This window comes from Lutra lutra, chromosome 3 (genome assembly GCF_902655055.1).
Source record: "Lutra lutra chromosome 3, mLutLut1.2, whole genome shotgun sequence".
Lineage (NCBI taxonomy): Eukaryota > Metazoa > Chordata > Mammalia > Carnivora > Mustelidae > Lutra > Lutra lutra.
The window spans coordinates 145,540,294-145,562,652 of record NC_062280.1 but is presented as its reverse complement, the minus strand read 5'-3'; the positions used below and the strand labels follow the sequence as shown (position 1 = coordinate 145,562,652).

General features: G+C 38.5%; 2 protein-coding genes across 7 annotated transcripts in view; one reads left to right on the top strand and one right to left on the bottom strand.

The window, feature by feature from the left end:
* The window catches only part of CCDC122 (coiled-coil domain containing 122), a 37,515-nt gene extending 34,110 nt beyond the window's left edge, over positions 1-3,405 (bottom strand). The window contains 3 exon segments of the mRNA XM_047723517.1: positions 2,753-3,154; positions 3,157-3,192; positions 3,195-3,405. Coding sequence (XP_047579473.1) covers positions 2,753-3,154; positions 3,157-3,192; positions 3,195-3,255 — 499 coding nt within the window. The 5' untranslated portion in view covers positions 3,256-3,405.
* LACC1 (laccase domain containing 1) lies at positions 2,901-14,709 on the top strand. Of its 6 annotated transcripts, none has more exons than XM_047723519.1 (8): positions 2,901-3,040; positions 3,413-3,593; positions 4,164-4,776; positions 5,407-5,588; positions 6,334-6,499; positions 9,368-9,593; positions 10,688-10,848; positions 12,055-14,709. In XM_047723519.1, exons 3-7 carry the CDS (start codon positions 4,215-4,217, stop codon positions 10,845-10,847), a joined length of 1,296 nt encoding a protein of 431 aa, XP_047579475.1. In that variant the 5' UTR covers positions 2,901-3,040; positions 3,413-3,593; positions 4,164-4,214; the 3' UTR covers position 10,848; positions 12,055-14,709. The 6 variants fall into 6 exon arrangements, 5 of the variants coding, with proteins under 5 accessions (XP_047579475.1, XP_047579476.1, XP_047579474.1 ...); XM_047723520.1 differs by having other exon boundaries at positions 3,413-3,612; XR_007126208.1 differs by lacking the exons at positions 3,413-3,593; positions 12,055-14,709 and adding an exon at positions 11,150-11,698 and having other exon boundaries at positions 2,905-3,040; positions 10,688-10,928.
* The last annotated feature ends 7,650 nt before the right edge of the window (positions 14,710-22,359 follow it).

The following is a 22,359-nucleotide window of genomic DNA, read 5'->3' as shown; positions in this document are numbered from 1 at the left end:
AAGAAGCAATTAATTCTGCCTGGTGAGGGAATGGGGATTCAAGGAAAGTTATGATTGAGCTTGGAAGATCTTAACAAGTAGCAGTTAGATAAGCATAAAAAGAGAAGGGTGTGCCAAGACGGAACAGCCTTTAGTTTGAGTGGCTTGGGAATAAGGCAGTTGCTTTTTAAAGCTAATTATGCATCTGAATCATCTGTATAGATTAAAACAAAATAAACATCAAAGAAAAACATGCCCAGACTTGACTCCTAGAGATTCTGATTCAAATGTATATTGAATGGTATCCCTAGATTATTTTAAGTTCTGTTTGTAGTTCTGATGTGCAGCCAGGAGAACTACTGGAATGGGGTGAATGAAGACGAGGTAAGAGAGTTAGGTGATGAGGCTAGATAGTCTAGGAACAAATGGTGAAAAGAAATGTTATATAAATACAACACAATGACAAACTCTCTTCCCTGGCAACTTTCCTATTTTGAAATACTTTTAAATTTTTTACTGCTGGGTGCCTGGGTGGCTCAGTGTGTTAGACCTCTGCCTTCCACTCAGGTCATGATCCCAGGGTCTTGGGATGGAGTCCCGCATCAAGGTCTCTGCTCAGCAGGGAGCCTGCTTCCCTCTGTCTGCCTCTCTGCCTACTTGTGATCTCTGTCAAATAAATAAATTAAAAAAAAAAAAACTTAAAAAAAATTTTTTACTGCCACTACTGTTTAATGAAAGAAAATAAATTCCCATCATTGTAAAAACATGGATAAATGTTTTAAACCAGCTTTGTAACTCAAAAGATCTCTATTTTGCTTAAGGTAATATTTAACATAAAACAAACTCAGAGGGGCGCCTGGGTGGCTCAGTGGGTTAAAGCCTCTGACTTTGGCTCAGGTCATGATCCCAGGGTCCTGGAATTGAGCCCCACATCAGGCTCTCTGCTCAGCGGGGAGCCTGCTTCCTCCTCTCTCTCTGCCTACTTGTGATTTCTGTCTGTCAAATAAATAAATAAAATCTTAAAAAACAACAACAACAACAAACTCAGTGCAGAGTGCACCCTCTGATCACGGGTACCATCAGCCGAAGGCTCTTAACGAATGCCCCACAAAAATCATGAAAATACAAATTTTGAGAAAAAGATCTGCTAGGGATACTGAACAGCGAGTTCCTATTCTGGGTTGGTGATCCCAGCACCTAGTCAAATAGAATGGAAGCACTTGCCCACCTCCAAGTGCTCTTCCAAACTCCCAGATATCTAGGACTTGTACTCTTTCAGGTAAAACTTCTTCAGCAGTTATCGTCTGAGCAACAAGGAAGACAAAAGGGACCTCTCCTTCCATCATAACCAGTTCCACAGGAAGCACCCTTTCTCCTACTCTTCGAAGGCGGGACAGATTTTCCCTTTATCTTAGCATCTGCCCTCCATGTAGTAGCTGTTCGATATTTCTAAATGGATGTTATACTCTTTGAGGTTAGACAAGGGATGCTAATTTATTACAATTCTGAGAGTTACTGCCTTCTAATTTTCTACTAGCGTCACGTATTTTTAAACGGCCACACAAGACTTTGTCAGTGCAAATAGAGGAACTGTAAAGAGTGTTCGTCCAGTCCAGTCAGCAAGTAAGGTGGAATCAGCAAAAAGGCAAAGGAAGGTTCAACCAAGTGTTTCTGGGAACAAAAAAAGCCACACAATGTAAAAAACAGCAAGAAGTACAAACAAACTCCACCCAAGGAGGCGGATTACTTGAACCCTGGATGGGGCGAATTTCCAAGCGCTAACACAAGCTGGTTCTCAGGGTTGGGCTCCGGTGATGAAACCAAGTGTCTCACCCACACGGCTCGCCCTCGAGCGTTTGGGGGGGCGGACTTGGGGAGAGGGCTTCCATTCGCAGGAGGGAGTCTGCCTTTTGCTCCCCGGGTCCCCGCCTCTCCTTAGGGGCCCGCCTGCCTTCCCGCGGCCCCGCTCCCCTCACCCGCCCGCCAGTCTTCCAGACGCCCCTCACCCCTCGCGGGCCCACCGGTCCCCCTCACTCACTCGCCCTCCTTGCCCGCCTGCTGCTCCCCTCGGCGGCCCACCCGCCTTCCCGCTGCCTTGACCCCTCACCCGCCCAGCAGCTTTCCAGCGGTCCTACTTACCTCTCCAATCCGCCCCCCTCACCTGGCTCGCCCTCCCGCCGCCATGCTCCATTCGCCAGCCTGCCCTCCTGTCAGCCGCCCCGCCCCTCACGGGTCGGCCCACCGCCCGCCCCCCTCACTGGCCCGCCAGCCAGCCAGCCCCTCGCCCCTCTTAATGGTCTACCTTCCTACCGACCCCCTCTCCTCGCCCGCCTGCCAGCCTGGCAGCCGTCCCTCTCCCCTAACCCGCCCGCCTTGCCGCCGCCCTGCTCCCGGCACCAGCCGGCCTGCCAGCAGCCCAGTCCCTTACCGACCCGCCCACAGCCCGCCCCCTCATGGGCCCGCCCCCCTGCCCAGGGTCCCGCCCACCTGCCGGCAGTCCCGCTCCCCTCACCCGCCCTGCAGCCTCGTAGCCGCAGGGCTCTCTTGAGGGGCTCGAAAGCCTGCCAGCCGCCGGCTCTCTTCACCCGCGCGCCAGCCTCTCAGCCGTCCCGCTCCCCTAAGGGGCCCGCAAGCCTACGAGGACCCCGCTCCCTTCACCTGCACGCCTGACGTCCCTCCCCACTCAAGGGCCCGCCCGCCGCCACGCCACGGTCACGGCCTGCCTCCCGCCCAGTTTCCCTCAAGGCCCGCCGTCCCAGCCCCGGCAGCTGACCCGGCTGGCTCCGGCTAGAGGGCTCTGGTTCCTGTTTCTCTTGCCTCAACCGTGCGGCTTAGGACGGTCTCGACGGGCTGCGCTGACCCGGAACTGCTGAGGCGGCCGCGGGGGCCGGCGCTGGGCTCCTCTCTGGCTTTCCCCTGGTGCCTCTCTGTACCCAGCCCTCTTCTCCGCTCGTGCCTCCCTGCAGGTTGCCGGCCTGGCTCAGCCCCGTCCTCCGCAGCCGCTGGGCCCCAGCCGTCGTGCCCACGTCTGGCGGGGCGCCCGTGGTGGGTCGGCGGTGAGGTGGGTGAGGTGGCCCAGGCGCTGCAGCGGCGGAGTCGCGGGTCGGGCTTAGAACTCCAGGTGCCACGGTCGTGGCTTCCGGGTTCCGTCCAGGCTCCGGGTGGGGGGTGGGGGGTGGCGGCGCCCGGGCGTCTCCGAGCTCGCAGAAGCCGGAGGGTGCAAGCCGAGGCGGCGAGCCCACAGGCGGGACGGGGAAATCTGCCTGCGCTGGGCATCGGTGGGGTCAGAAAGTCTCAAGGGGGCGGGGAGGAGGCGGTGGAGGCGCCGGGACTGGTGGAGACCCAGCACGGGATCGGGAGGGGGACAGATGCTTTTAGTGGCATTTCCCAAGGCAGAAGGGAGGATGGTTGTCACTCCCCTCGCTTCTCTCAGTGTTTTTCAAACCTGGCGAGATGAACTTCCATGGGAGCCCAGTACCGTCCGGAGTGGAGGTTGGGAGTGGCTGCAGGAGAAAAGCGCTCTGGGCCGCGGGGGTCACCACCCAAGGCGGCTCCTGAAGAGAAACCGACTTCCTGGGCTGGGAGGGGAGAAGATCTGCGCGGGGCGGGGCCAGGTACGGAGTAAGGAAGCAGGTGGGCAGTACGTCTGTTCCAAATCCTAGAGTGCTGTATAAATCCTAGAATCGTTTCAGTTTTTATTCCCTTAAAAACGTAAATTTTAGATGCGGCTCCATTAACCTATTGAAGGCCCCGATATTTCATATGAAGGGGTGTGAATTAACATGCCAGTCATGTCAGGATTAATGAGACCATTAATTAATTAATGAGACCATAATTTGACACCCTGTAATTAAAAAGCAGGACTTTGTCTAAGTTAAGTAATTCCCTACTTCAAATTTGCTGTATGAAAAACATCACACACACACACATACACACAGAAACTGTTGCTCTACTGGAAAGATGTACAAATCACTTTGACAAAACGAATTGAAAGATGGTTCCACGTTCATGGTTCTCTTAGGACAAATAATGGACTAGCTTTTCTTGGAGTCATCTAGATCTACTATTTTTTTTTTATGTTCTTAGATCGGTAAAACTTTTTATTTTTTTAAACGTAGGTACACATTTGTAACTATGAGAAGATTGATATAATTTTGCATTCTTAGGCTAATTTTTCTTTGTAGGTGATTTCTTAGGCACAGAAATCTTTGAAGGGCCTTGTACCCTCCTGAAGGATGGCAGAAGCAGTGTTGGTTGATTTCTTTGGTTTGAAATTTAACTCTCAGAAAAACAGTCATCAGGCATTACTGAAGACATTGAATGCTATCAGATACCACCATGCTGCCAAGGCCAAGTTTCTTTGTATAATATGTTGCAGTAACATCAGCTGTGAAAGGGATGGTGCGCATAATCACTGTGAATTAGAAGCAAGCAATGGATTATCAACTCTCTTGAGAGGATTTGAGACTGTTAGCAATCCTAGTATGGCTTCCTCTTTGTATACTATTAAGCAAAAAATTGATGAAAAAAATTTGACCAGCATTAAAGTAATTGTACCCATGCACCGGAAGACATTACTGAAGGCTTTTATTGATCAGCTCTTCACCGATGTTTACAGTTTTGAGTTTGAAGACTTACAGGTGACTTCAAGGGGAGATCCTTTGAAACAATCCACTGAAATAAACGTGATCACAGCTGAAGAAGTAGAAGCAATCCAGAATGAAATTCAAACATATTTGAGAAGCCTGCCAGCACTGAGAGGAGAGCTAACCATTATCACATCTCCTTTAATCTCAGGTGTGTTAAACACTGTGTTGTTTCTGTTGTATACATGAAAAACTAGTCTGTCTTTAGCGGTTATTCACCTCCCCCCCCCTTTCTTTCATAGACTATAGGTTTATTATCTCACTGACCTCAGTTGCAACATGGGAGTGTGAGGGATGTCAAGGGATACCAAGGGATAGTCCCTTCAATGCCACCCTTAACAAATAAATTTGCTTTATGCAAATTCAGTTTTAAGACAAATTCCCCAACCTGCCTTTAAAATGAGATTTATGACCTTAAGCATCTCCTGTTTAGAAATTCTGATACTTTAACCCATTGGCACCTCACAGAAGAATGAAATTTTAAAATGTGAGTCTTATTTCGTGGTTAAATGATATTTACTGAGGGCTATATGCTGTTAGTAATAACAAAGACAAATGGGACAGAAGATACTCTTTGAAGAGCAATAATCCCATGGGGAAGGTAAAGCAAACATAAAGCCATATATAACAGAACACATGAGGTACACAGTGCTGTAGAAATTGGAAGCTAGAAAAACATGCCCCTTGAGGTGATCAGGGAAAGTCTTGCTGAGACACTGGGTTTGTAAGATTTTATAGTCTTTTGTATAGCATGTTTTTACTCTTCGTTACGTCTATTCAACAGATATTTTCTTACACGGATTTACTACAAGAACAGGTGGAATATCCTACATCCCAACTCTTAGCTCATTCAATCTCTTCAGTAGTTCCAAAAGGAGAGATCCCAAGGTTGTTGTTCAAGAAAATCTGCGTAGGTTGGGGAATGCTGTAGGATTTAATGTGGATAAATTTTACCGAATAAAGGTAAAATTTTGTTTCATGTTTTAGAAGATCTAAAATATATTCATGACTGTGCTAATGACTACATGGACTTTATTCAAGCTATTTAACTTTTGCATCTGGTGTTTTATCTAAAATTTTAGGATAATATGGTTGTTTTTCTTGGATCTATACACTATAGCCTAAAAATCAGTTCATCATAGCTATATTTCACCTGAAGCTTCTTGTACCTAAAAGTATAGTTAATTCTTATAGTACCACTGCCCTTTTTGACTTAGAAAGAAGGTTCCAGAATGGTGGGAGAAAAAGGCCATTATTTTCTAAATTAACATTAGGAGGAACTAGGATCACTGTTGATGCCTGTTGATCACTGTTGATGTTACAGAATTCTAGCTTTATTTGGGTCAGGAAAAGTAAGAATATCTTTAATTTGGTAATTAATTTAACTTCTTTCCATAAATAGTACTTTATGGAAAGTGCTGCAAGTAGAGATTTACCCATCTCTAGTAGGAGATGTTTGTGATGGACTGTATTAAATTGTTAAGTGTTAAAGTCTGTTTTCCTTTGAATAAAATGTACAGAGATTATAATAACAAAAGTTAAATGACAAGTAAATTTGGTATTTTACTATCAAAGTGATATTTTTAATGCTTGCTAGTAATATTAAACTGGTTATATAATTTTGTACAAAATGAGTATTTTCAGAAAAAGCTTATGGTATCAGAAATTCTACGTTCAAAATATTTTTATCACACGTCTTTGGTATTAGACTGATCATGCCAATGACGTCTGGATTATGGGAAGGAAGGAACCTGAATCTTATGATGGAATCACCACAGATCAGAGGGGAGTCACAATAGCAGCTCTTGGTGCTGACTGTATACCAATTGTTTTTGCTGATCCTGTCAGAAAAGCATGTGGTGTTGCTCACTCTGGTAAGTGTACTTAATTAAACATTTAGGATTTTACCACTTTTGCAGTATAGGAAGTTATAATTTCTTTCTAGTGGGCATGACAGTTAATTACTTTACAGGTATTAAATATAAAAATAGGAGTAGAGCCAGCATACTTTTATTATAGGAACAGATAAAAGCAGTACCTAAGTCAAATTACATGAATCAGAGTAGAATTCCCAAAGGAAGCAGTACCCAGGCTGATTCCGGAGGAATTTGCAGGACTTGACTAGGTGCCAGGGTTTCTCAGCAGGGTTGCTGTTAACATTTTGGGTAAGATAATCTTATATTGTAGTTTGCTTGGCTTTCAAAATTTCTAATGCCAGTAGCACCCCAGTTGTAATAACAACAACAGCAGCAAAAAGCACCTCCTTGCTTTTCAGAACACTCCAGAGGGAGTGGTACTGGCTCTTGTTGAGAACCTTTAAAGTCTAGGCAATGGGGACCAAGAAGATAAGGTATGTTGGAGAAAGGTATTCATGAGGATGAAGGTGCAGCAGCATATATGTAAAGGTATGGAGGTAAGAAGCAAGATATGTTTGGAAAACTGCATTTAGTTTAATATATTATAGTCTTTGCCTTTAAATATTATCTAAAGTTAAGAACAAAGGATTTTCATTGTTGTGTTAAGGTTATGGAATTTTGTTTTCTGAAGGTATTTTAAAGTGCTATTTAGATTATCCTGTGGCCATGACTTTGTGAAATGAGGGATGATCTTTGATATTTCTTTCTGCTTGTAAATCTATCGTGCTTTTTAGACAAAAAAAAATAAGAAGGTGGCATATTTTTCTTCTGATCTAGCTAAAGTTATGGGATTGGATGACTAGAAGTCACATTTATGATTTGACATTGTCAAGAAGTTATTTGAGTCTTCGATTTTGGATATAAAAAGAGAATCTTATTTGTTACTTCTTAGGTTTTGAAACATTATTTTTAAATATCAAAGATTAAAGCTGTCAAAATGAAACACTCTTAAATAAAGTTAAAAGTCTGACATTTTCTGATTTCAAAACTTGTTATAAAAATATATAAAAAAAGAGCCCAGAAATAAACTCTTGCATATATGATCAAAAGATTTTTAACAAGGTACTTGGACTATACAGTGGGGAAAGGATAGTCTCTTCAACAAATAGTACTGAGAAAAGTGGATATTTACATTCAAAAGAATGATGTTAGAGCTTTATGTTACATCGTATACAAAAATTAACTCAAAACAGGTTAAAGACCTAAATGTAAGAGCTAAATCTATAAAACTTATTAAAGAAAATGTAAATCCTCATAAACTTGGTTTAGGCAATGATTTCATAGATATGAAACCAAAAGCACAAGAAACAAGAGTAAAGACAGATAAATTGAAATTCATCAAAACTAATAAACTGCATCAAAGGACACAGACAACAAAGTTAAAAGGCAACCCATGGAATGGGAGAAAATATTTGCAATTCATATATCTGATAAGGGGTTAATGTCCAGAATATATAAAGAATCTACAACTCAACAAAAAAATCAATAACCCAGTTAAAAATGGGCAAAGGGCTTGAACAGACATTTTTCCAAACATGATAAGCAAATGGCCAACAAGCAAATGATGAAAAGATGCTTAATGTCACTAATAATTAGGGAAATGTACATCACAACTATAATGAGATATCACCTAACACCCATTAGGATAGCTAATATTAAAAAAAGAAATAAAAAGAAAATAGCAAATGGTGAAGATGTGGAGGAATTAGAACTCTGATGCACAATTGGTGGGAATGTAAAATAGTGCAGCTGCTATAAAAAATAGTATGGTGGTTCCTCAAAAATTTTAAAATAGAATTACCATATGATCCAGCAGTTCTACTTCTGGGTATATATCCAAAAGAACTAAAGCATACCTGTGCTTATAGCAGAATTATCCATAATAGCAAAGACGTGGAAGCAATACAAGTTTCCATAGATGGATGAATGGATAGGCAAAATGTGATAAATGCATACAGTGGAATATTATTTAGCATTAGAAAGGAAGGAAATCCTTACACCTGAATGAGGACCTTGAGGACATTATGTTAAATGTAGGAAGTCAGTCACAAGAGACACTGTAAGATTCCACTTATATGAGGTATCTAAAGTAGTCAAATTCATAGACACAGTGGAATGGTGGGTACCATGGGCTGGGGCAAAGTGGTGACCAGGAATTGTTATTTAATGGGCATTGAGTTTCAGTTTTGCAAGATGAAAAAGTTCTAGAACTTGGTTGCACAACAATGTGAATATATTTAACACTACTTAAGTATACACTTAAAAGGAGTTAAAATGGTAAATTTAATGATATGTATATTTCCTCCCCACAAGTTTAAAAAAAGTGTCTAAAAAAAGTGAAGGAGAGAGAGAAGACTTATAAGGTATAATCCCACTGGAAACTGAAAGTATAGAATATTTTTAAAGGAAGTGGAAGGGACCTCCCATTACATATCTCCCCCATGTCAGGTGGTCTGCGTAGTGTACCTCATTTAAAAACCAGTGTTTTAGGGGTGTCTGGGTGGCTCAGTCAGTTAAATGTCTGCCTTAGGCTCAGGTCATGATCCCAAGGTTCTGCTTCTCCCTCTCCTCTCCACTCTGCTCTCTCTTGCTCTCTCTCTCTCAAATGAATAAATAAATAAAATCTTTAAAAAAAAATAAGAAAAATGAAAACCAGTGTTTTTGTTAATTGGTTATTTAGCTTAATTAATTGATCTTGTGATTCATTGCTATTTCTGGACTTTGAAAAATACGCAGACTAACTCTGCTCATTTTTAAGTTAGAGATAAATTAAGGTGAAATGCTATGTTTTAACTTCCCTTATCTCTTTTTCTTCCTATTTACCAGGTTGGAGGGGTACTTTGCTAGGTGTTGCTATGGCTACAGTGAATGCTATGATCACAGAATATGGGTGTAATTTGGAAGACATTATTGTTGTACTGGGACCTTCAGTAGGACCTTGCTGTTTTACTCTGCCAAGGGAATCAGCAAAGGAATTTCATAATCTTGATCCTGAATGTGTACGGTTATTTGATTCAGCAAATCCCTATGTTGACATTCGTAAAGCCACTAGGTATGTTTGATTTCATTCCAAAACTGCAAGTTTGGTTATTGCTTATTGTTTCTAAAGTGAAAATCATCTTAGACAACAATTAGTAACTCCAAGAAAAATTGAGGTGGCAGACAAATAAGTAGCTGACATACATATTTTATACAAAAACATATTTTGATTATGAAATCTATTCTCATTTAAGTTTGACTAACAGAAATTTTCCTGTTATCTCTTATTGACTTAAAAGTGCAGGAAGCTATTATTCGACTTATAGTTTTGAGAGATGTACTTAAACTTCATATAGAAAGTTGACATGTGCTTCATAGTCTTTCTTCAGCTGAAATCTATAATGTAATAAACTATCAGGAAGATGATATTTTAAAATTATTTTTATTCTCTAGCTAGAGGAATATATTTCTTAGCAAGAATGTTAGATAATATAAGCACATAGTCACTCTCAAGCTTTCTATGGTCCCTTTCAATTTTGAATTATGAAGTTTTGCTATTAAAAGCCATTATTTGGTATTTCTAAAAAAGAAAATTGTCTGATTTTAATTGTGTTTCTATTCTAGTCAACAAAACGTTGCCCAGATTCTGCCTCATTTAGCATATAGAAAAGATTGAAATTGATTGTTAAATGTGACTTGCGGAATTAATATCACTAATTAATATTCATATTTCATATTGTAAAGTATTTATGGAGAAGCAATTTCTCTGTGAAAATCTGTTAATAGGAGGACAAGAGGTGGGAGGGCCAAATGACTAAAAAGCATCTTTGTCTGAATCAGATGAATCTTGTCTGCAAATATCCTTGTAACTTTGAATGTTTCTTCTAAATAAGTACTTGATTTTGATGATAAAATTCTGGACCCAGGTCATGTCTGCAGGACAATATAGAAAGTTTTACAGTTCGTATGTAAACTTAAGTGATTAATGGTGATAAAATCTTCCAAATTCCTGACTTGTTCATGTTTTGTATCTGAAAACCAATTTTCATTGTTCCAAGCAAATCTTTCCCAGAATTCTTTTACACCAATATTCATATGTATGTATTTTTTACTGCTTTGGCTAGGTAAAATAAACTCTTGGTATCTTTGAAAAATCTTTATCCTAAGGATTCTTCTAGAACGGGGAGGAATTCTACCACAGAATATTCAAGACCTGAACCAAGATCTTGACCTCTGTACGTCCTGCCATCCTGACAAGTTTTTCTCCCATGTCCGAGATGGCCTTAATTTTGGTACACAGATTGGCTTCATATCAATTAAAGAATGAGGTACAGCGGGTTCTTCCTCTCCCTTTACTTCTTTTCTTTCTCCTCTTTCCAGCTTTCCCTCCCCTCATTTTAAAAAAATAGTTAATTTGGAGCGCCTGGGTGGCTCAGTGGATTAAAGCCTCTGCCTTCGGCCCAGGTCGTGTTCCCAGGGTCCTGGGATCAAGCCCCGCATTGGGCTGTCTGCTCGGCAGGGAGCCTGTTTCCTCCTCTCTCTCTCTGCCTGACTCTCCATCTACTTGTGATATCTCTCTCTGTCAAATGAATAAATAAAATCTTTAAAAAAATAATATTAAAAAAATAGTTAATTATATTTAACTTTGTCCCTTTATTCTTGTAGGAAGAATTAATTTTCTATTTTTAGTGAGGCAGTAGAGGTAGAAGAGTTAATTTTTAGGGACATGCTCTAATGTAAAGAATAGCCACTCCTTTTCCTACTTAAGTAAACAGGCCAGCATATAAATATACAAATAAAATAATTTATTTTAAAAATCCTGTGTGTATACCATTTATCTCCTACGTACTTGACATCAGTATATTTCCTATCATAACATTTTTAAAACTTTAATTTTTTTCCTTTGATTTTTTTGAGAAGAAATCTTTGCATAAAGATTCTAAATTCTAGAATAATAAAAAGTCCTCACATAGCCAAACTGGCGTGGTTTTCAACTAGATTTGCAACTGATTTTCTGTAGCAGGGGTTGGCCAATTTTCTTTAAAGTTTAGATAGTAAATATTTTTAGGTTTTGTGGTACATACAGACTCCGTCTCAACTACTTAGCTTTACCATTGTAGAGCAAAAGCAGACAATAACAACACAAAATGAGTATGACCGTGTTTCAGTAAAACTTTATTTTTAAAAAACAGATGTGGGGCCAGGCAGGTTTGGCTTACAGGCTATAATTTGCTGATACATGATCTATAGTCATAGAGTAAGACTGAGTATAATTTCATTAAATTAGTATTTATTTCAGATTTTTTTTTAGAGTTATACAAAAATATTTCATGACAGTGAGTTAGTGCTGACCCTTTAGCATATATCTACTTTTCTTTAAGTTTACTCTTAACTGAATTAATGTTATTTTTAAGCTTCACAATGTCTTTAACTCTTTAATATACAAAAGACTTTAGCAGGTCTAATGATCCTTACCTTGATATTGTAATAGCACTAGTAAGGGTCTTACATTTGTTTTCTGTGTATTTTTACAGATACTTGACTGGATATTTCCTGCTTCCTTCTAAACTGACTACAAGAGAGAAATTTAGCTGTTTGATTTACTTAAAACTGAGAGATTACAATGGATAATTCATCTTTAGGTATATTTTCAGTATTAATCCAAAGCCAAATGAGTTTCATTTGATTCTAGCAAAATCTAGATGAAGATTATTGTTTAGGTTTGTTCTGTTTGTTATATAAATCAGTAATAGGGCTGTTCAGTTCAGTATTTACTGGGTATCCCTATTTGTCAGGCATTATGTGAAGAATATCTGAATCAAAGTGAGTTAGATCTTTTCACCTTTAGTCTAAGGCAGTGAAGGAAATAAACACTTATAATACTTAAATTTAATTTTGATAGCAGCAGAAGAGTACAGAAGAAGGAAGGTTATGGAAAGTGCCATAGAGAAGATGATGTATCACATGGGCCCAAAAGATGTACAGGCTTTTGACAAATGAAGAACAGCCATAATAGGTAGAGGGAATACCATGAACTAGGGCTATGAAATTGAAAGTGTAAACCATGTTCTAGAGAGAGAAGGGTGTAGGCAGAAGTTACTAGAAAAACAGGTTGGAAAGAGATTAGTCTCAAATGCCATGTCAAAGAGTGTAGGGTTGATTTTCCAGGTAAAGAATAAACACAAAAAACAGGGTAGCATTTTTATTTCCTTAGCATCATTTGTAACAGGGTAACAATTGTAACAGGGTAGTGTTTTTATTTCCTTCGCATTCCTTCGCATCATTTGTAACAGGATGGATTTAAATTGTGAGAGACCAAAGCAGAAAGACTTATTTAAGAGGCAAAATATTTTTAAAAAGAAACAATGAAGGCAGTGGAAATTAAGATGGATCAGACATAGAGCCAGTAGATCCTCTTAATAGATAACGAGAATGACAGCTAAGAAGGAGTGCAGAAATCATTGATGACTCTAAGCTTTCTGCTTGGTTGTCTATCAAGAACAGCAACAAAGGGAAGGAAGATGTTTGGGAAAAGGGAGAACAGTGAGTTTGACATGCGGACTGAAGTATATCCAGTGGATATATTTGGTCAATGACTAGAAATACAGACTTCACATCTTGCTGGGAGCTGGTAGAAAGATACAGATTTAGAAGCTGGCTGTGCAGAGATGAGGCCCAAGTTTGCCGGAGTAGGCTGAATCATTTAGGCAGAACTACATGGTGAGAAAAAAGGAGGTTCAAGGGTGAAACCTCATACAACACATACATTTGAAGAACAAGAAGCTGAACAAGTTTAAAAAAAAAAAAAGATGAATCATCAGAAATAAGGGGAAAAAAGCAGAGTATACTTATTTTGAATAAAGAAGCCAGTATGAATGTGAGAGGTACTTGGAATTTCCAGAGATACAAGGTACAAGAAATCTTCAGAGATAGAATAAAATGTGGAATGAGAAGGAAACCAGTGCATTAACCATATCAAAGCTGTTCTACAAGCAATGGTGGCAGAGTCCGATTTCAGTGCATTGAGAAGGAATATGCATAGATGTCCACTCTTCTTTGATAGTATTTAGCAGAGAAAATAAAGCACTGGGAGCTGTGTCTCGAAGGAAGGGGTATTTTTTTTCTTTTTCGACCAGTACTTGTAAGTATATTTGTAGGCTGAAGAGAGAAGTCAAGCTGTTTTCACTTGGGAGAAAATGGTGTGACATGTAATATATGACATGTATTTTTAATATGAGTAGTTATATTGCATCTTAACAATTTTTCTTATTTTATACACTTGTTCCTAACTGTACATGCAGTAGCATAATGGAAAATTACATTTGTTAGGTATTTACAACGGACTTTTACATAAATTACCTCATTTTACCTTTGTAGCTACTCTGAAATACATAGGTCAGTTGTTACTCTCTTTATTCAGATGAGAAAACTGAGTCTCATTGAGGTGGAGCTTAAAATCATATAATTTGTGGTAAAATAAGATTTGACCCATATCTTGTGACTTAAAATCTCATTTCAGATTTTACAGTTAATCAAAGATATCTAAGTTGATTTTTATTTTCAACTTTTTGTTAATATCATCCATTCAACCAAAATTCTGTTGAGATACCAGGGTAGGTTAAAAAAAATCCAGTTGTTATCTTTCAGATGTTTAATATCTAGTGAAAGGTGGCAGTCAATAAACCAGCAATTTCAATACTGTGATTTATGTTGTAAAGTTTCACAACCTGATACCTTGTTTAGTTGAATTCTTCTATGCAACTCGTAACTCAGTGTAAAATTTAAATAAAATACCTCATTTCTTCCAGTTGATGGAAGGCATTAAACAAAAAGCATAGGACAATAATTTCAAACTCATGCAAAAAACTTTTATGTTTAATGATAATTGTAAAGATAAAGAATAATTTCACACATTTAGAAAGTATGATAATTTTCCAATTCTTCACTGTGTATTATTTTGTTTGAAGTTTACAAATTTACAAGAGTATTAGGTGGCTGGGGTGCCTGGGTGGCTCAGTCAGTTAAGTGTCTGCCTTCTGCTCAGGTCATGATCCCCAGGGTCCTGAGATTGAGCCTTGTGTTGGGCTCCCTCTTCAACAGGGAGTCGTCTTCTCCCTCTGTACTGCCCCCCACTCACTTTCGTGTGTCCTCTCTCTTTCTCTCAAATAAATAAAATCTTTAAAAAAAAAGTATTAGGTGGCTGTATTTCACTTTATGTACCAAAATATTCTAAAACCAAATAAAAATTATGTTTGATTATCTGTGATTTTAGATTATCTGCTTCAGAGTATTTAACAAAAAGTCTCCTTGCTGTTTTACTGAGTAAGAAATCTTGATTCAGTAACTCAGAAACAGAATGAATAGGCTGTTAAATAATCATATCTTATTAACTCTATAAGATCTCTGTCACTCTCAAGCATTTATATATAGGTTTCTGGGACTTTGAGGGTACAGCCACAATGATAATTTTTATTTTTAGTAAGTTTTGTTTTCACTCTAAGCACTACTACTAATTGCACATAGGAAGTATTGGTTGTCATTTTATTAAGAAGAGGAATTAAGTTTGTAAATCAGATGAGAGTTCATGACATTCTTTTGGAGGTACTAAGTATCAAGCTGGAATTGAATTGTAACTTTAAATTGTGAATAATGGCATAGTGATTATGCCATTAGTGACATAGTGAATATGCTATATTCCCGTGCTTTATAAAACAAAGTTAAAAAGTGATCTTTCCACTAGGAGGCAGTATTTCTACAAGTAGCTCTGTTCTGTTTCTTGACAGAAGGTTGAGCCAATCTATTCTCTGTATTTAGTTATACCAAAAAAAGGGGGGACATTTAAACTTAATGAATGTATTGCTCCTACTTTATATGCAAATTTTAGTTCAAGTATATAAAATCATTTAGGAACCCACCTGGAGCTATCTCACTTCTTCAGAATCTCCATACTTTTTCTGTAAGTAGATTTTTTTGGGGAAAAATTCACAAAAACTTATTCTGTGGTACATGACAAGAACATAAATAATACCCACAGATTCAAAAGCTGGAGGATAAGATGTCAATTACATATGAATTACATTATTTTATATCCCAAAGTGGATTTGATATCATTTTCACTTGGTTGTTCTAAAGTTATGCTTACAATATATCCATCCTACTTTTTATGTGAACTCTTGGAGAATGCCACCAGTCTACAGAAGTTCAGCACTTTCAAGAAAGCCCTTCTCAGTTTTCTATATGTTTGTGTGTGTATGTGCGGATCTGAGTGTTCATGCTAAATGGCAAGTGAGAAATATGTATGTGTTGTATGGGATACATAGCCTCTTTGCCCTAAATATAAATCCACAAAAAACACATTGGATGCAGTTAAATTACAGATTTCTTTCTATAAAGTTTTTGTAAATTGTGGGAATCATGGTTTATGTGCTTACTATGTATGTTTATGGGAACTGTGGTCTAGAGCACCTATGTTTCCATTGTAGGCAGTGTTTTTAAGCTTGTGATTTCAGAGATGGGGCAGTTGCTACAAATAATACATTATTCTGTGCTAGATCTTGTTTAGTGAATGAAAAAGAATCTACCAGTACTATAGATTAACACATTTAGTTTGGACACATGATGATGCATGTCTCCATGTGGAGACAAATTTTTCCTACTGTCCTTAGATGCTTTTTTTTTTTTTTAATGGAGAAATAAATGCTTACACCGTATTTCCTGTGTCCCTGTACCAAGTGCCTGTGGTAAACTATGTCCTTTCTATATCTGGAGCAGGCTTTTTGTTTTATTTAATTCTTGGAAGGCTGGGGTGTCCAGTTACGTATTTTATTAAACAACTAAAATTTCCAGCAGACTCTTTAGCTCAAAATGTCACATTTCTTTCCAACAACAACAACAACAAAAAGAGTACTCTCATTTCATGAGAAACATTTGTAGAAAATAGATTTGTTCGTGGTAACAATTGAGTTTTGAGTTTTTAACATCCTCCATTTTCTTTTTTTTTTTTTTTAAAGATTTTATTTATTTATTTGACAGAGAGAAATCACAAGTAAGCAGAGAGGCAGGCAGAGAGAGAGGAGGAAGCAGGCTCCCTGCTGAGCAGAAAGCCCGATGCGGGGCTCGAACCCAGGACCTGGGATCATGACCTGAGCCGAAGGCAGTGGCTTAACCCACTGAGCCACCCAGGCGCCCCTACTCCATTTTCTTAATTCTTAGTTTTGTGTTGCACATTGCTTCAGTTTATATCTTACACATACTTTCCTATTCCTTTACTTTCCTTAAGTATGTTTTAGAGTTATATTTTCTTTCTTTTTTTTTTTTTTAGAGTTATATTTTCTTATCCCCCACCATCCTGGTTTTCTTTTCTTTATTTCTTTTTTAAAAAGATTTAATTTATTTATTTGACAGAGATCACAAGTAGGCAGAGAGGCAGGCAGAGAGAGGGGGAAGCAGGCTCCCTGCTGAGCAGAGAGCCCAATTAGGGACTTGATCCCAGGACCCCGAGATCATGACCTGAGCTGAAGACAGAGGCTTTAACCCACGGAGCCACCCAGGGGCCCCCATCCTGGTTTTCATAATCGATGTTTCATATTCATAAGGTAACTTAATTCTTTGAATTTTATACTTTCAAATACACACTCAGACTCAGATATAAAGTTCCTTATTGGACATATCCTATGCACTCCTCAAAACAATATCCTCCAGCTTACCATTTTCCCTCCAAACTTTGTTCCCCTCTCCTGTTCTGTGTCAGAGAATGAGATCATTTTCCATGAAGTAGCCCATCCAAAAATCTTAGAGTGTTTCACTAAAATAAGGTAAAGGAAAGGGGAATGTTACTTTTCCTTTACCTCTTCTTTTTCTATGCTTCTTCCTTTGTAAATCTATCATCTGTTCCTCTGTCTCTATCACAACTGCCAAATAGATCATGTCTCACATACATCATTTGAGCAGCCTTCTAACTAGGCCTTCATTTAATCCCTTCTTTTACTGCTATTATTGATTGTTCTAAAATCCAAATCTGGTCATATTACATCCCTCTGAATTATATTACAGCTCTTCCACTGTCTCCAAGATAAAGACCTACTCGCTGACTTTTTCCAGTGCTATTATGATCTCACCCCTGCTTACCTTTTCAGTTTCCACCATTCCCCAGTCTATATCATATTCCAGCCATTCTACTTTTATTGTTGTTGTTGTTTTTCCATTTCCTAGAATATACATAAAGCTAGGTCAGACCACAAAGGTTGGTTTGCATTCAAAGATTGACTAGAAGTCAAATTAAGTTTAAGGTTACTTTCACTTAGGCTTTCTACTAAGTTAGAAAACAGCACCAAGGACATATGATATAAACATCTAAGTTCACTCCAGTATACCCCTAGTTTCTTAGGGAGATATGACCAAAATTCAGTTGTCAATGAAGTATATATTCAGTGAGTAGTATGCCAGGTCATATATAGACGAAGCTCAGTAGTTTTTGTTCCATTAGGCAGAGTAAGGGGCCATGTTAATGTTCAAGGGTCTACTTTCCACTATATAACAAAATTTTGCTATATCTAAACATGATTTTTTTTTTTTTGCCATGTCATTGGGCTCATGGCAGGTCTTACCATTATCTTTTATAGTGGTGATTTCTCTTGCCTCCTGGCTTTGTACCTACTGCTGGCTGTGTGCCTAGTTCTTAAACTCATTTTTCTTGAATAACTCACACCATTCTTTAAGGCTCAGACAAGTGGTCATCTCTTCTAGAACATTTTCCTTAGTCATTTTCCTCATAGCATCCTGTGCATCATGTTTTATAGTCCTCAGTATACTGATTTTTAAATGTTGGTCTGTTTACTTGTCTACTAGTAAATGTTAAGCTCCATCAGAGTAAGGACCATGTCTTACTCATCTTCACATTTTTAATATCTAGCAAAGATTAACATATTATAATCACTTATATCTACAGAAGGGAAAAAGGGAGGGAGAAGGGAAGGAATCTTTTAATGGTTCAAAACAAAGTCCAAAGATAAAAATAATAAACCATTCTGGGGAGGGGAGGGTGTGTTGTCATTTTTACCAAGTAGTTTTCTATCTTCAATATTTAGTTGAATTTAAGTAATTGTGATACATTAATGTCATTTTAAAGAAGGAATATCTGTTTTAAAGTGTTCAGCCATGTTTCTTTAAAAAAATTAGAATTTCTGGTTTCTAATTTGTATAACAATATAAACTTTAAGTTATGGCTTTAAAATGCATGTCTTTGGGATGCCTGGGTGGCTCAGTTAGTTAAGCATCTGCCTTCTGCTCAGGTCATCATCCCAGGGTCCTGGGATTGAGTCCCACATTGGGGTCCCTGCTCAGCAGGGAGCCTGCTTCTCCCTCTACCTACTGCTCCCCCTGCTTGTGCTCTTTCTCTCTAACAAATACATAAATAAAATCTTAAATAAAATACGTGTCTTCTATGGGAATGCTGTATGTCAGGACCAATATGTATTTTGCAAACTGTTGATTTTTTTCACTCCTGTAATAATAGACTTTCATATTTATTTTATATTACATAAGAGCCATGGTCCATGATGCCATGGAACTTACTTATTTACCTCCTGTTAATGAAATGAATACAACCATTTAAACAAATCACTATGACAGGGACCCAGAGAGTAAAGATCAAACAGGTAGTTCTTGATGAAAATTAAATTAAATCTTGATGAAAATTAAATAGCTTTTCAATAGCTCTCTTGATATTTGAAAGTTAAATAGTAAAGTTGTTTTGTTTTCTTTGTTTTAGTAGACTCTATCTTTAGAGCAATAGTTCTCAACCTTGACTACATGAATAGAATTAACCTGGTAAACTTTTAAAAAACACCCAAAACCAGGGGCACCTTGTTGGCTTGTTGGTTAAGCATCTGACTCTTGATTTCAGTTCAGATCATGATCTCAGGGTCATGGTATCAAGCCCCATGTTGGACTCTAAGATCTGCATGGTGGAGTCTGCTTGGGATTCTCTCTCTGCCCCACTCCCTTCTCCCCACTTGCATGCTATCTCTCTCTCAAATAAATAAATAAAATCTTTAAATAAATAACACTCAAAACCAATTCAATTAGAATGACAGATGGTGTTAGAACCAGGCATCAGTGCATTTCAAAGCGAATTTTGAGAACCTGTCACCAGGTACTTGTATATCCTCATTTAGTTGAATTTATTTAAATAATGATGTATTAATGTAGTATAAAAAACGTTTGCGATAGAGATCTGCAATAGAGATCAGCTGTGTTTTTATTTTTTGTTTTAGTTTTTGTTTTTTGTTTTTACCCACAATTAGACTCTCCTGTTTCCAACTTGTAGTAAATTTGAGAATATTGAGTCCAATCTAATTTAAATTTAAAGTTTAATCTAAATATAAAGTTTCTTCTCTTCCCAACTCAGACCAGACAGGCATTGCTTGATTCCATTGGAAAAGGGTATACCTCCTTACCACTTAAAAAAGTGGTAGATTCCCAAAATTCAGTATTCTTATCCTAGGACATAAACTTGCATACACAAGAATATACCTGGATCCCATTCTGGTGCCCCCGTGGGACTTTGGCAGCTAGGGAAACTAACTCAAATGTACTGTTCATTCTACTTGCTAATTGTGAATAATGAAGTCTTTTGTCCCTGCCAACATCCATGAACGAGTGATAGGCTGTTTATTAGCAAATTTGTTAGCTTATAAGCAGGGTTAGATAAATTCTAGACCCAACAAAGAAACACATTTGTTACTGGGCTCCCTATCTAGAGGTGTTCATAAGTGAATGGATAAATCCCTTGATAGGAATACTGTCTAAACAACCAAGAAATAAAGCCCCAGACTAGTTTTCCTTGGACTTCTAATGTCATTATAATAGTATGAATTTTGGGGCACCTGGGTGGCTCAGTCGGTTAAGCATCTGCCGCTCAGGTCATGATCTCGGGGTTCTGGGATCCAGCACCCCCAGCTGGGCTCCTAGCTCAGTAAGAAGATTCTTACAGAGTTATCCAATGAAAAGGATATTGTTGTGCCCCTCCAAGCTGAACCACTAGAAAAATCCCTCCATAAACATGACCTCAATATATAAGGGATCCAACTTCCATCCATTGTCTCTGTATATCCCTATTCTTTTTTTTTTTTAAGATTTTATTTATGTATTTGACAGGCAGAGATCACAAGTGGGCAGAGAGAGAGAGAGGTGGAAGCAGGCTCCCTGCTGAGCAGAGAGCCCGATGCGGGGCTCGATCCCAGGACCCTGGGATCATGACCTGAACTGAAAGCAGAGGCTTTAAACCACTGAGCCACACAGGTGCCCCTGTATATCCTTATTCTAATAAGTTTTTTTTTTTAAGATTTTATTTATTTATTTGACAGAAAGAGAGATCACAAGTAGGCAGAGAGGCAGGCAGAGGAGGTTGGGGAGCAGGGTCCCTGCTGAGCAGAGAGCCCAATGCAGGGCCCGATCTCAGGACCCTGAGACCATGACCTGAACTGAAGGCAGAGGCTTAACCCGCTGAGCCACCCAGGTGCCCCTCTATTCTAGTAAGTCTTTAATCACTTTCAGATGAAGGGAAACTCAAAGATTATTATGCCAAAAATGTAATTGAGTCTAGACTTTGTATCAAATCTCTTAGCACTTGGGGAACCAAGATTTGAATCTCTAATCTCTGCCTTGAGAACCCTCTTTCTGGCTTATTGTAAGTTAAGTGTCTCTGACTTGTTTTATTGGAAATTCATGGACATAAGTTTCACTAGCATTAATGAGACTTTAGTGTCTAACATGGAGGTAAGCACACTCATAATATTTTTCTCTCATTGCTGAAAGCCTCTAATAATGTTTATCAGAATACTTGGAAAATGTGTATTAAAATCTAGTCCGGCATTCTAAAAGAGTGGTGATTCAGTTTGGATCACTTATGATATCTGACCTTCACTGAGCATAAACAAAGCTTTAACACAAGCATCATGGTCATAACCTCTTATAGTCTTCCTTTGTCTTTCCCCTTATAAATGTTTTGTGCGTCATGCACATTTATCCACTGGGTGGCAATATATACTCAAGAATGTGTACTGTTACTAGTCCTCTATTCCACATCCCCCCCCTCAACTGAATTTAAGATTTAATCTTAAATCTTAAATCTTAAATCTTTTTTAATCTGGAAAATAGCCATTGTATCAAATCATTAGAAACAGTTTTGTCTATATTCAAGCTCCTACCCAGAAGTGACTGCAGAGATTTTAATAATGTTAGTACTTCCTGCCATTAACTCTCAACCATATTCTCTCTCCTCCCAATATGTTCACACACACATTGACGAAATAGAAGATCCTTCATGGTCTTCTCATCCCTCACCATTTTAGAGTTATTTATACCTCACTCCTTAAACACACACATGCACTTTCTAAATTCCCCTAACCTATTTTCAGCTCTAATATTCTTAATATCCTATCTCTTATTTCTGTGGCTCTTGCATGACAATGGTCTTTTCCCTTTTTCCATATATACTTATTCAAAAAACCAATAATATAATGTTAAGGGATTTTTATATATCATCATCTTTGGCTACCTAATTTTTTTTCTAGTTGAGCATACTGAAGTCCCAATATAAAGTCAATAATGTTAGTGCTGGACACAACACTAGAGATCACCTACTTAGAGACCCTACAGACACCAGTGTTGAGACCCAGAGATCTGGTGACTTTTTAAGGTCACCCTGTAGGTACTAATATGGAGCTGTATGTTTACTCTCTTGATCCTTAGGTCAGAGCTCTTTTTCACCACAGAGCTTTGTCTCATTTAATCATTGATTTATAAATTCAACTCATTCATCTATTCATCAAAAAATG

Coding starts and splice junctions, on each gene's coding strand:
- LACC1 (XM_047723519.1), top strand. CDS start 4,215: ATGGCAGAAGCAGTGTTGGTTGATTTCTTTGGTTTGAAATTTAACTCT. Junction 6,500..9,367: donor ATGTGGTGTTGCTCACTCTG/GTAAGTGTACTT, acceptor CCTATTTACCAG/GTTGGAGGGGTACTTTGCTA. Junction 9,594..10,687: donor GACATTCGTAAAGCCACTAG/GTATGTTTGATT, acceptor CTTTATCCTAAG/GATTCTTCTAGAACGGGGAG.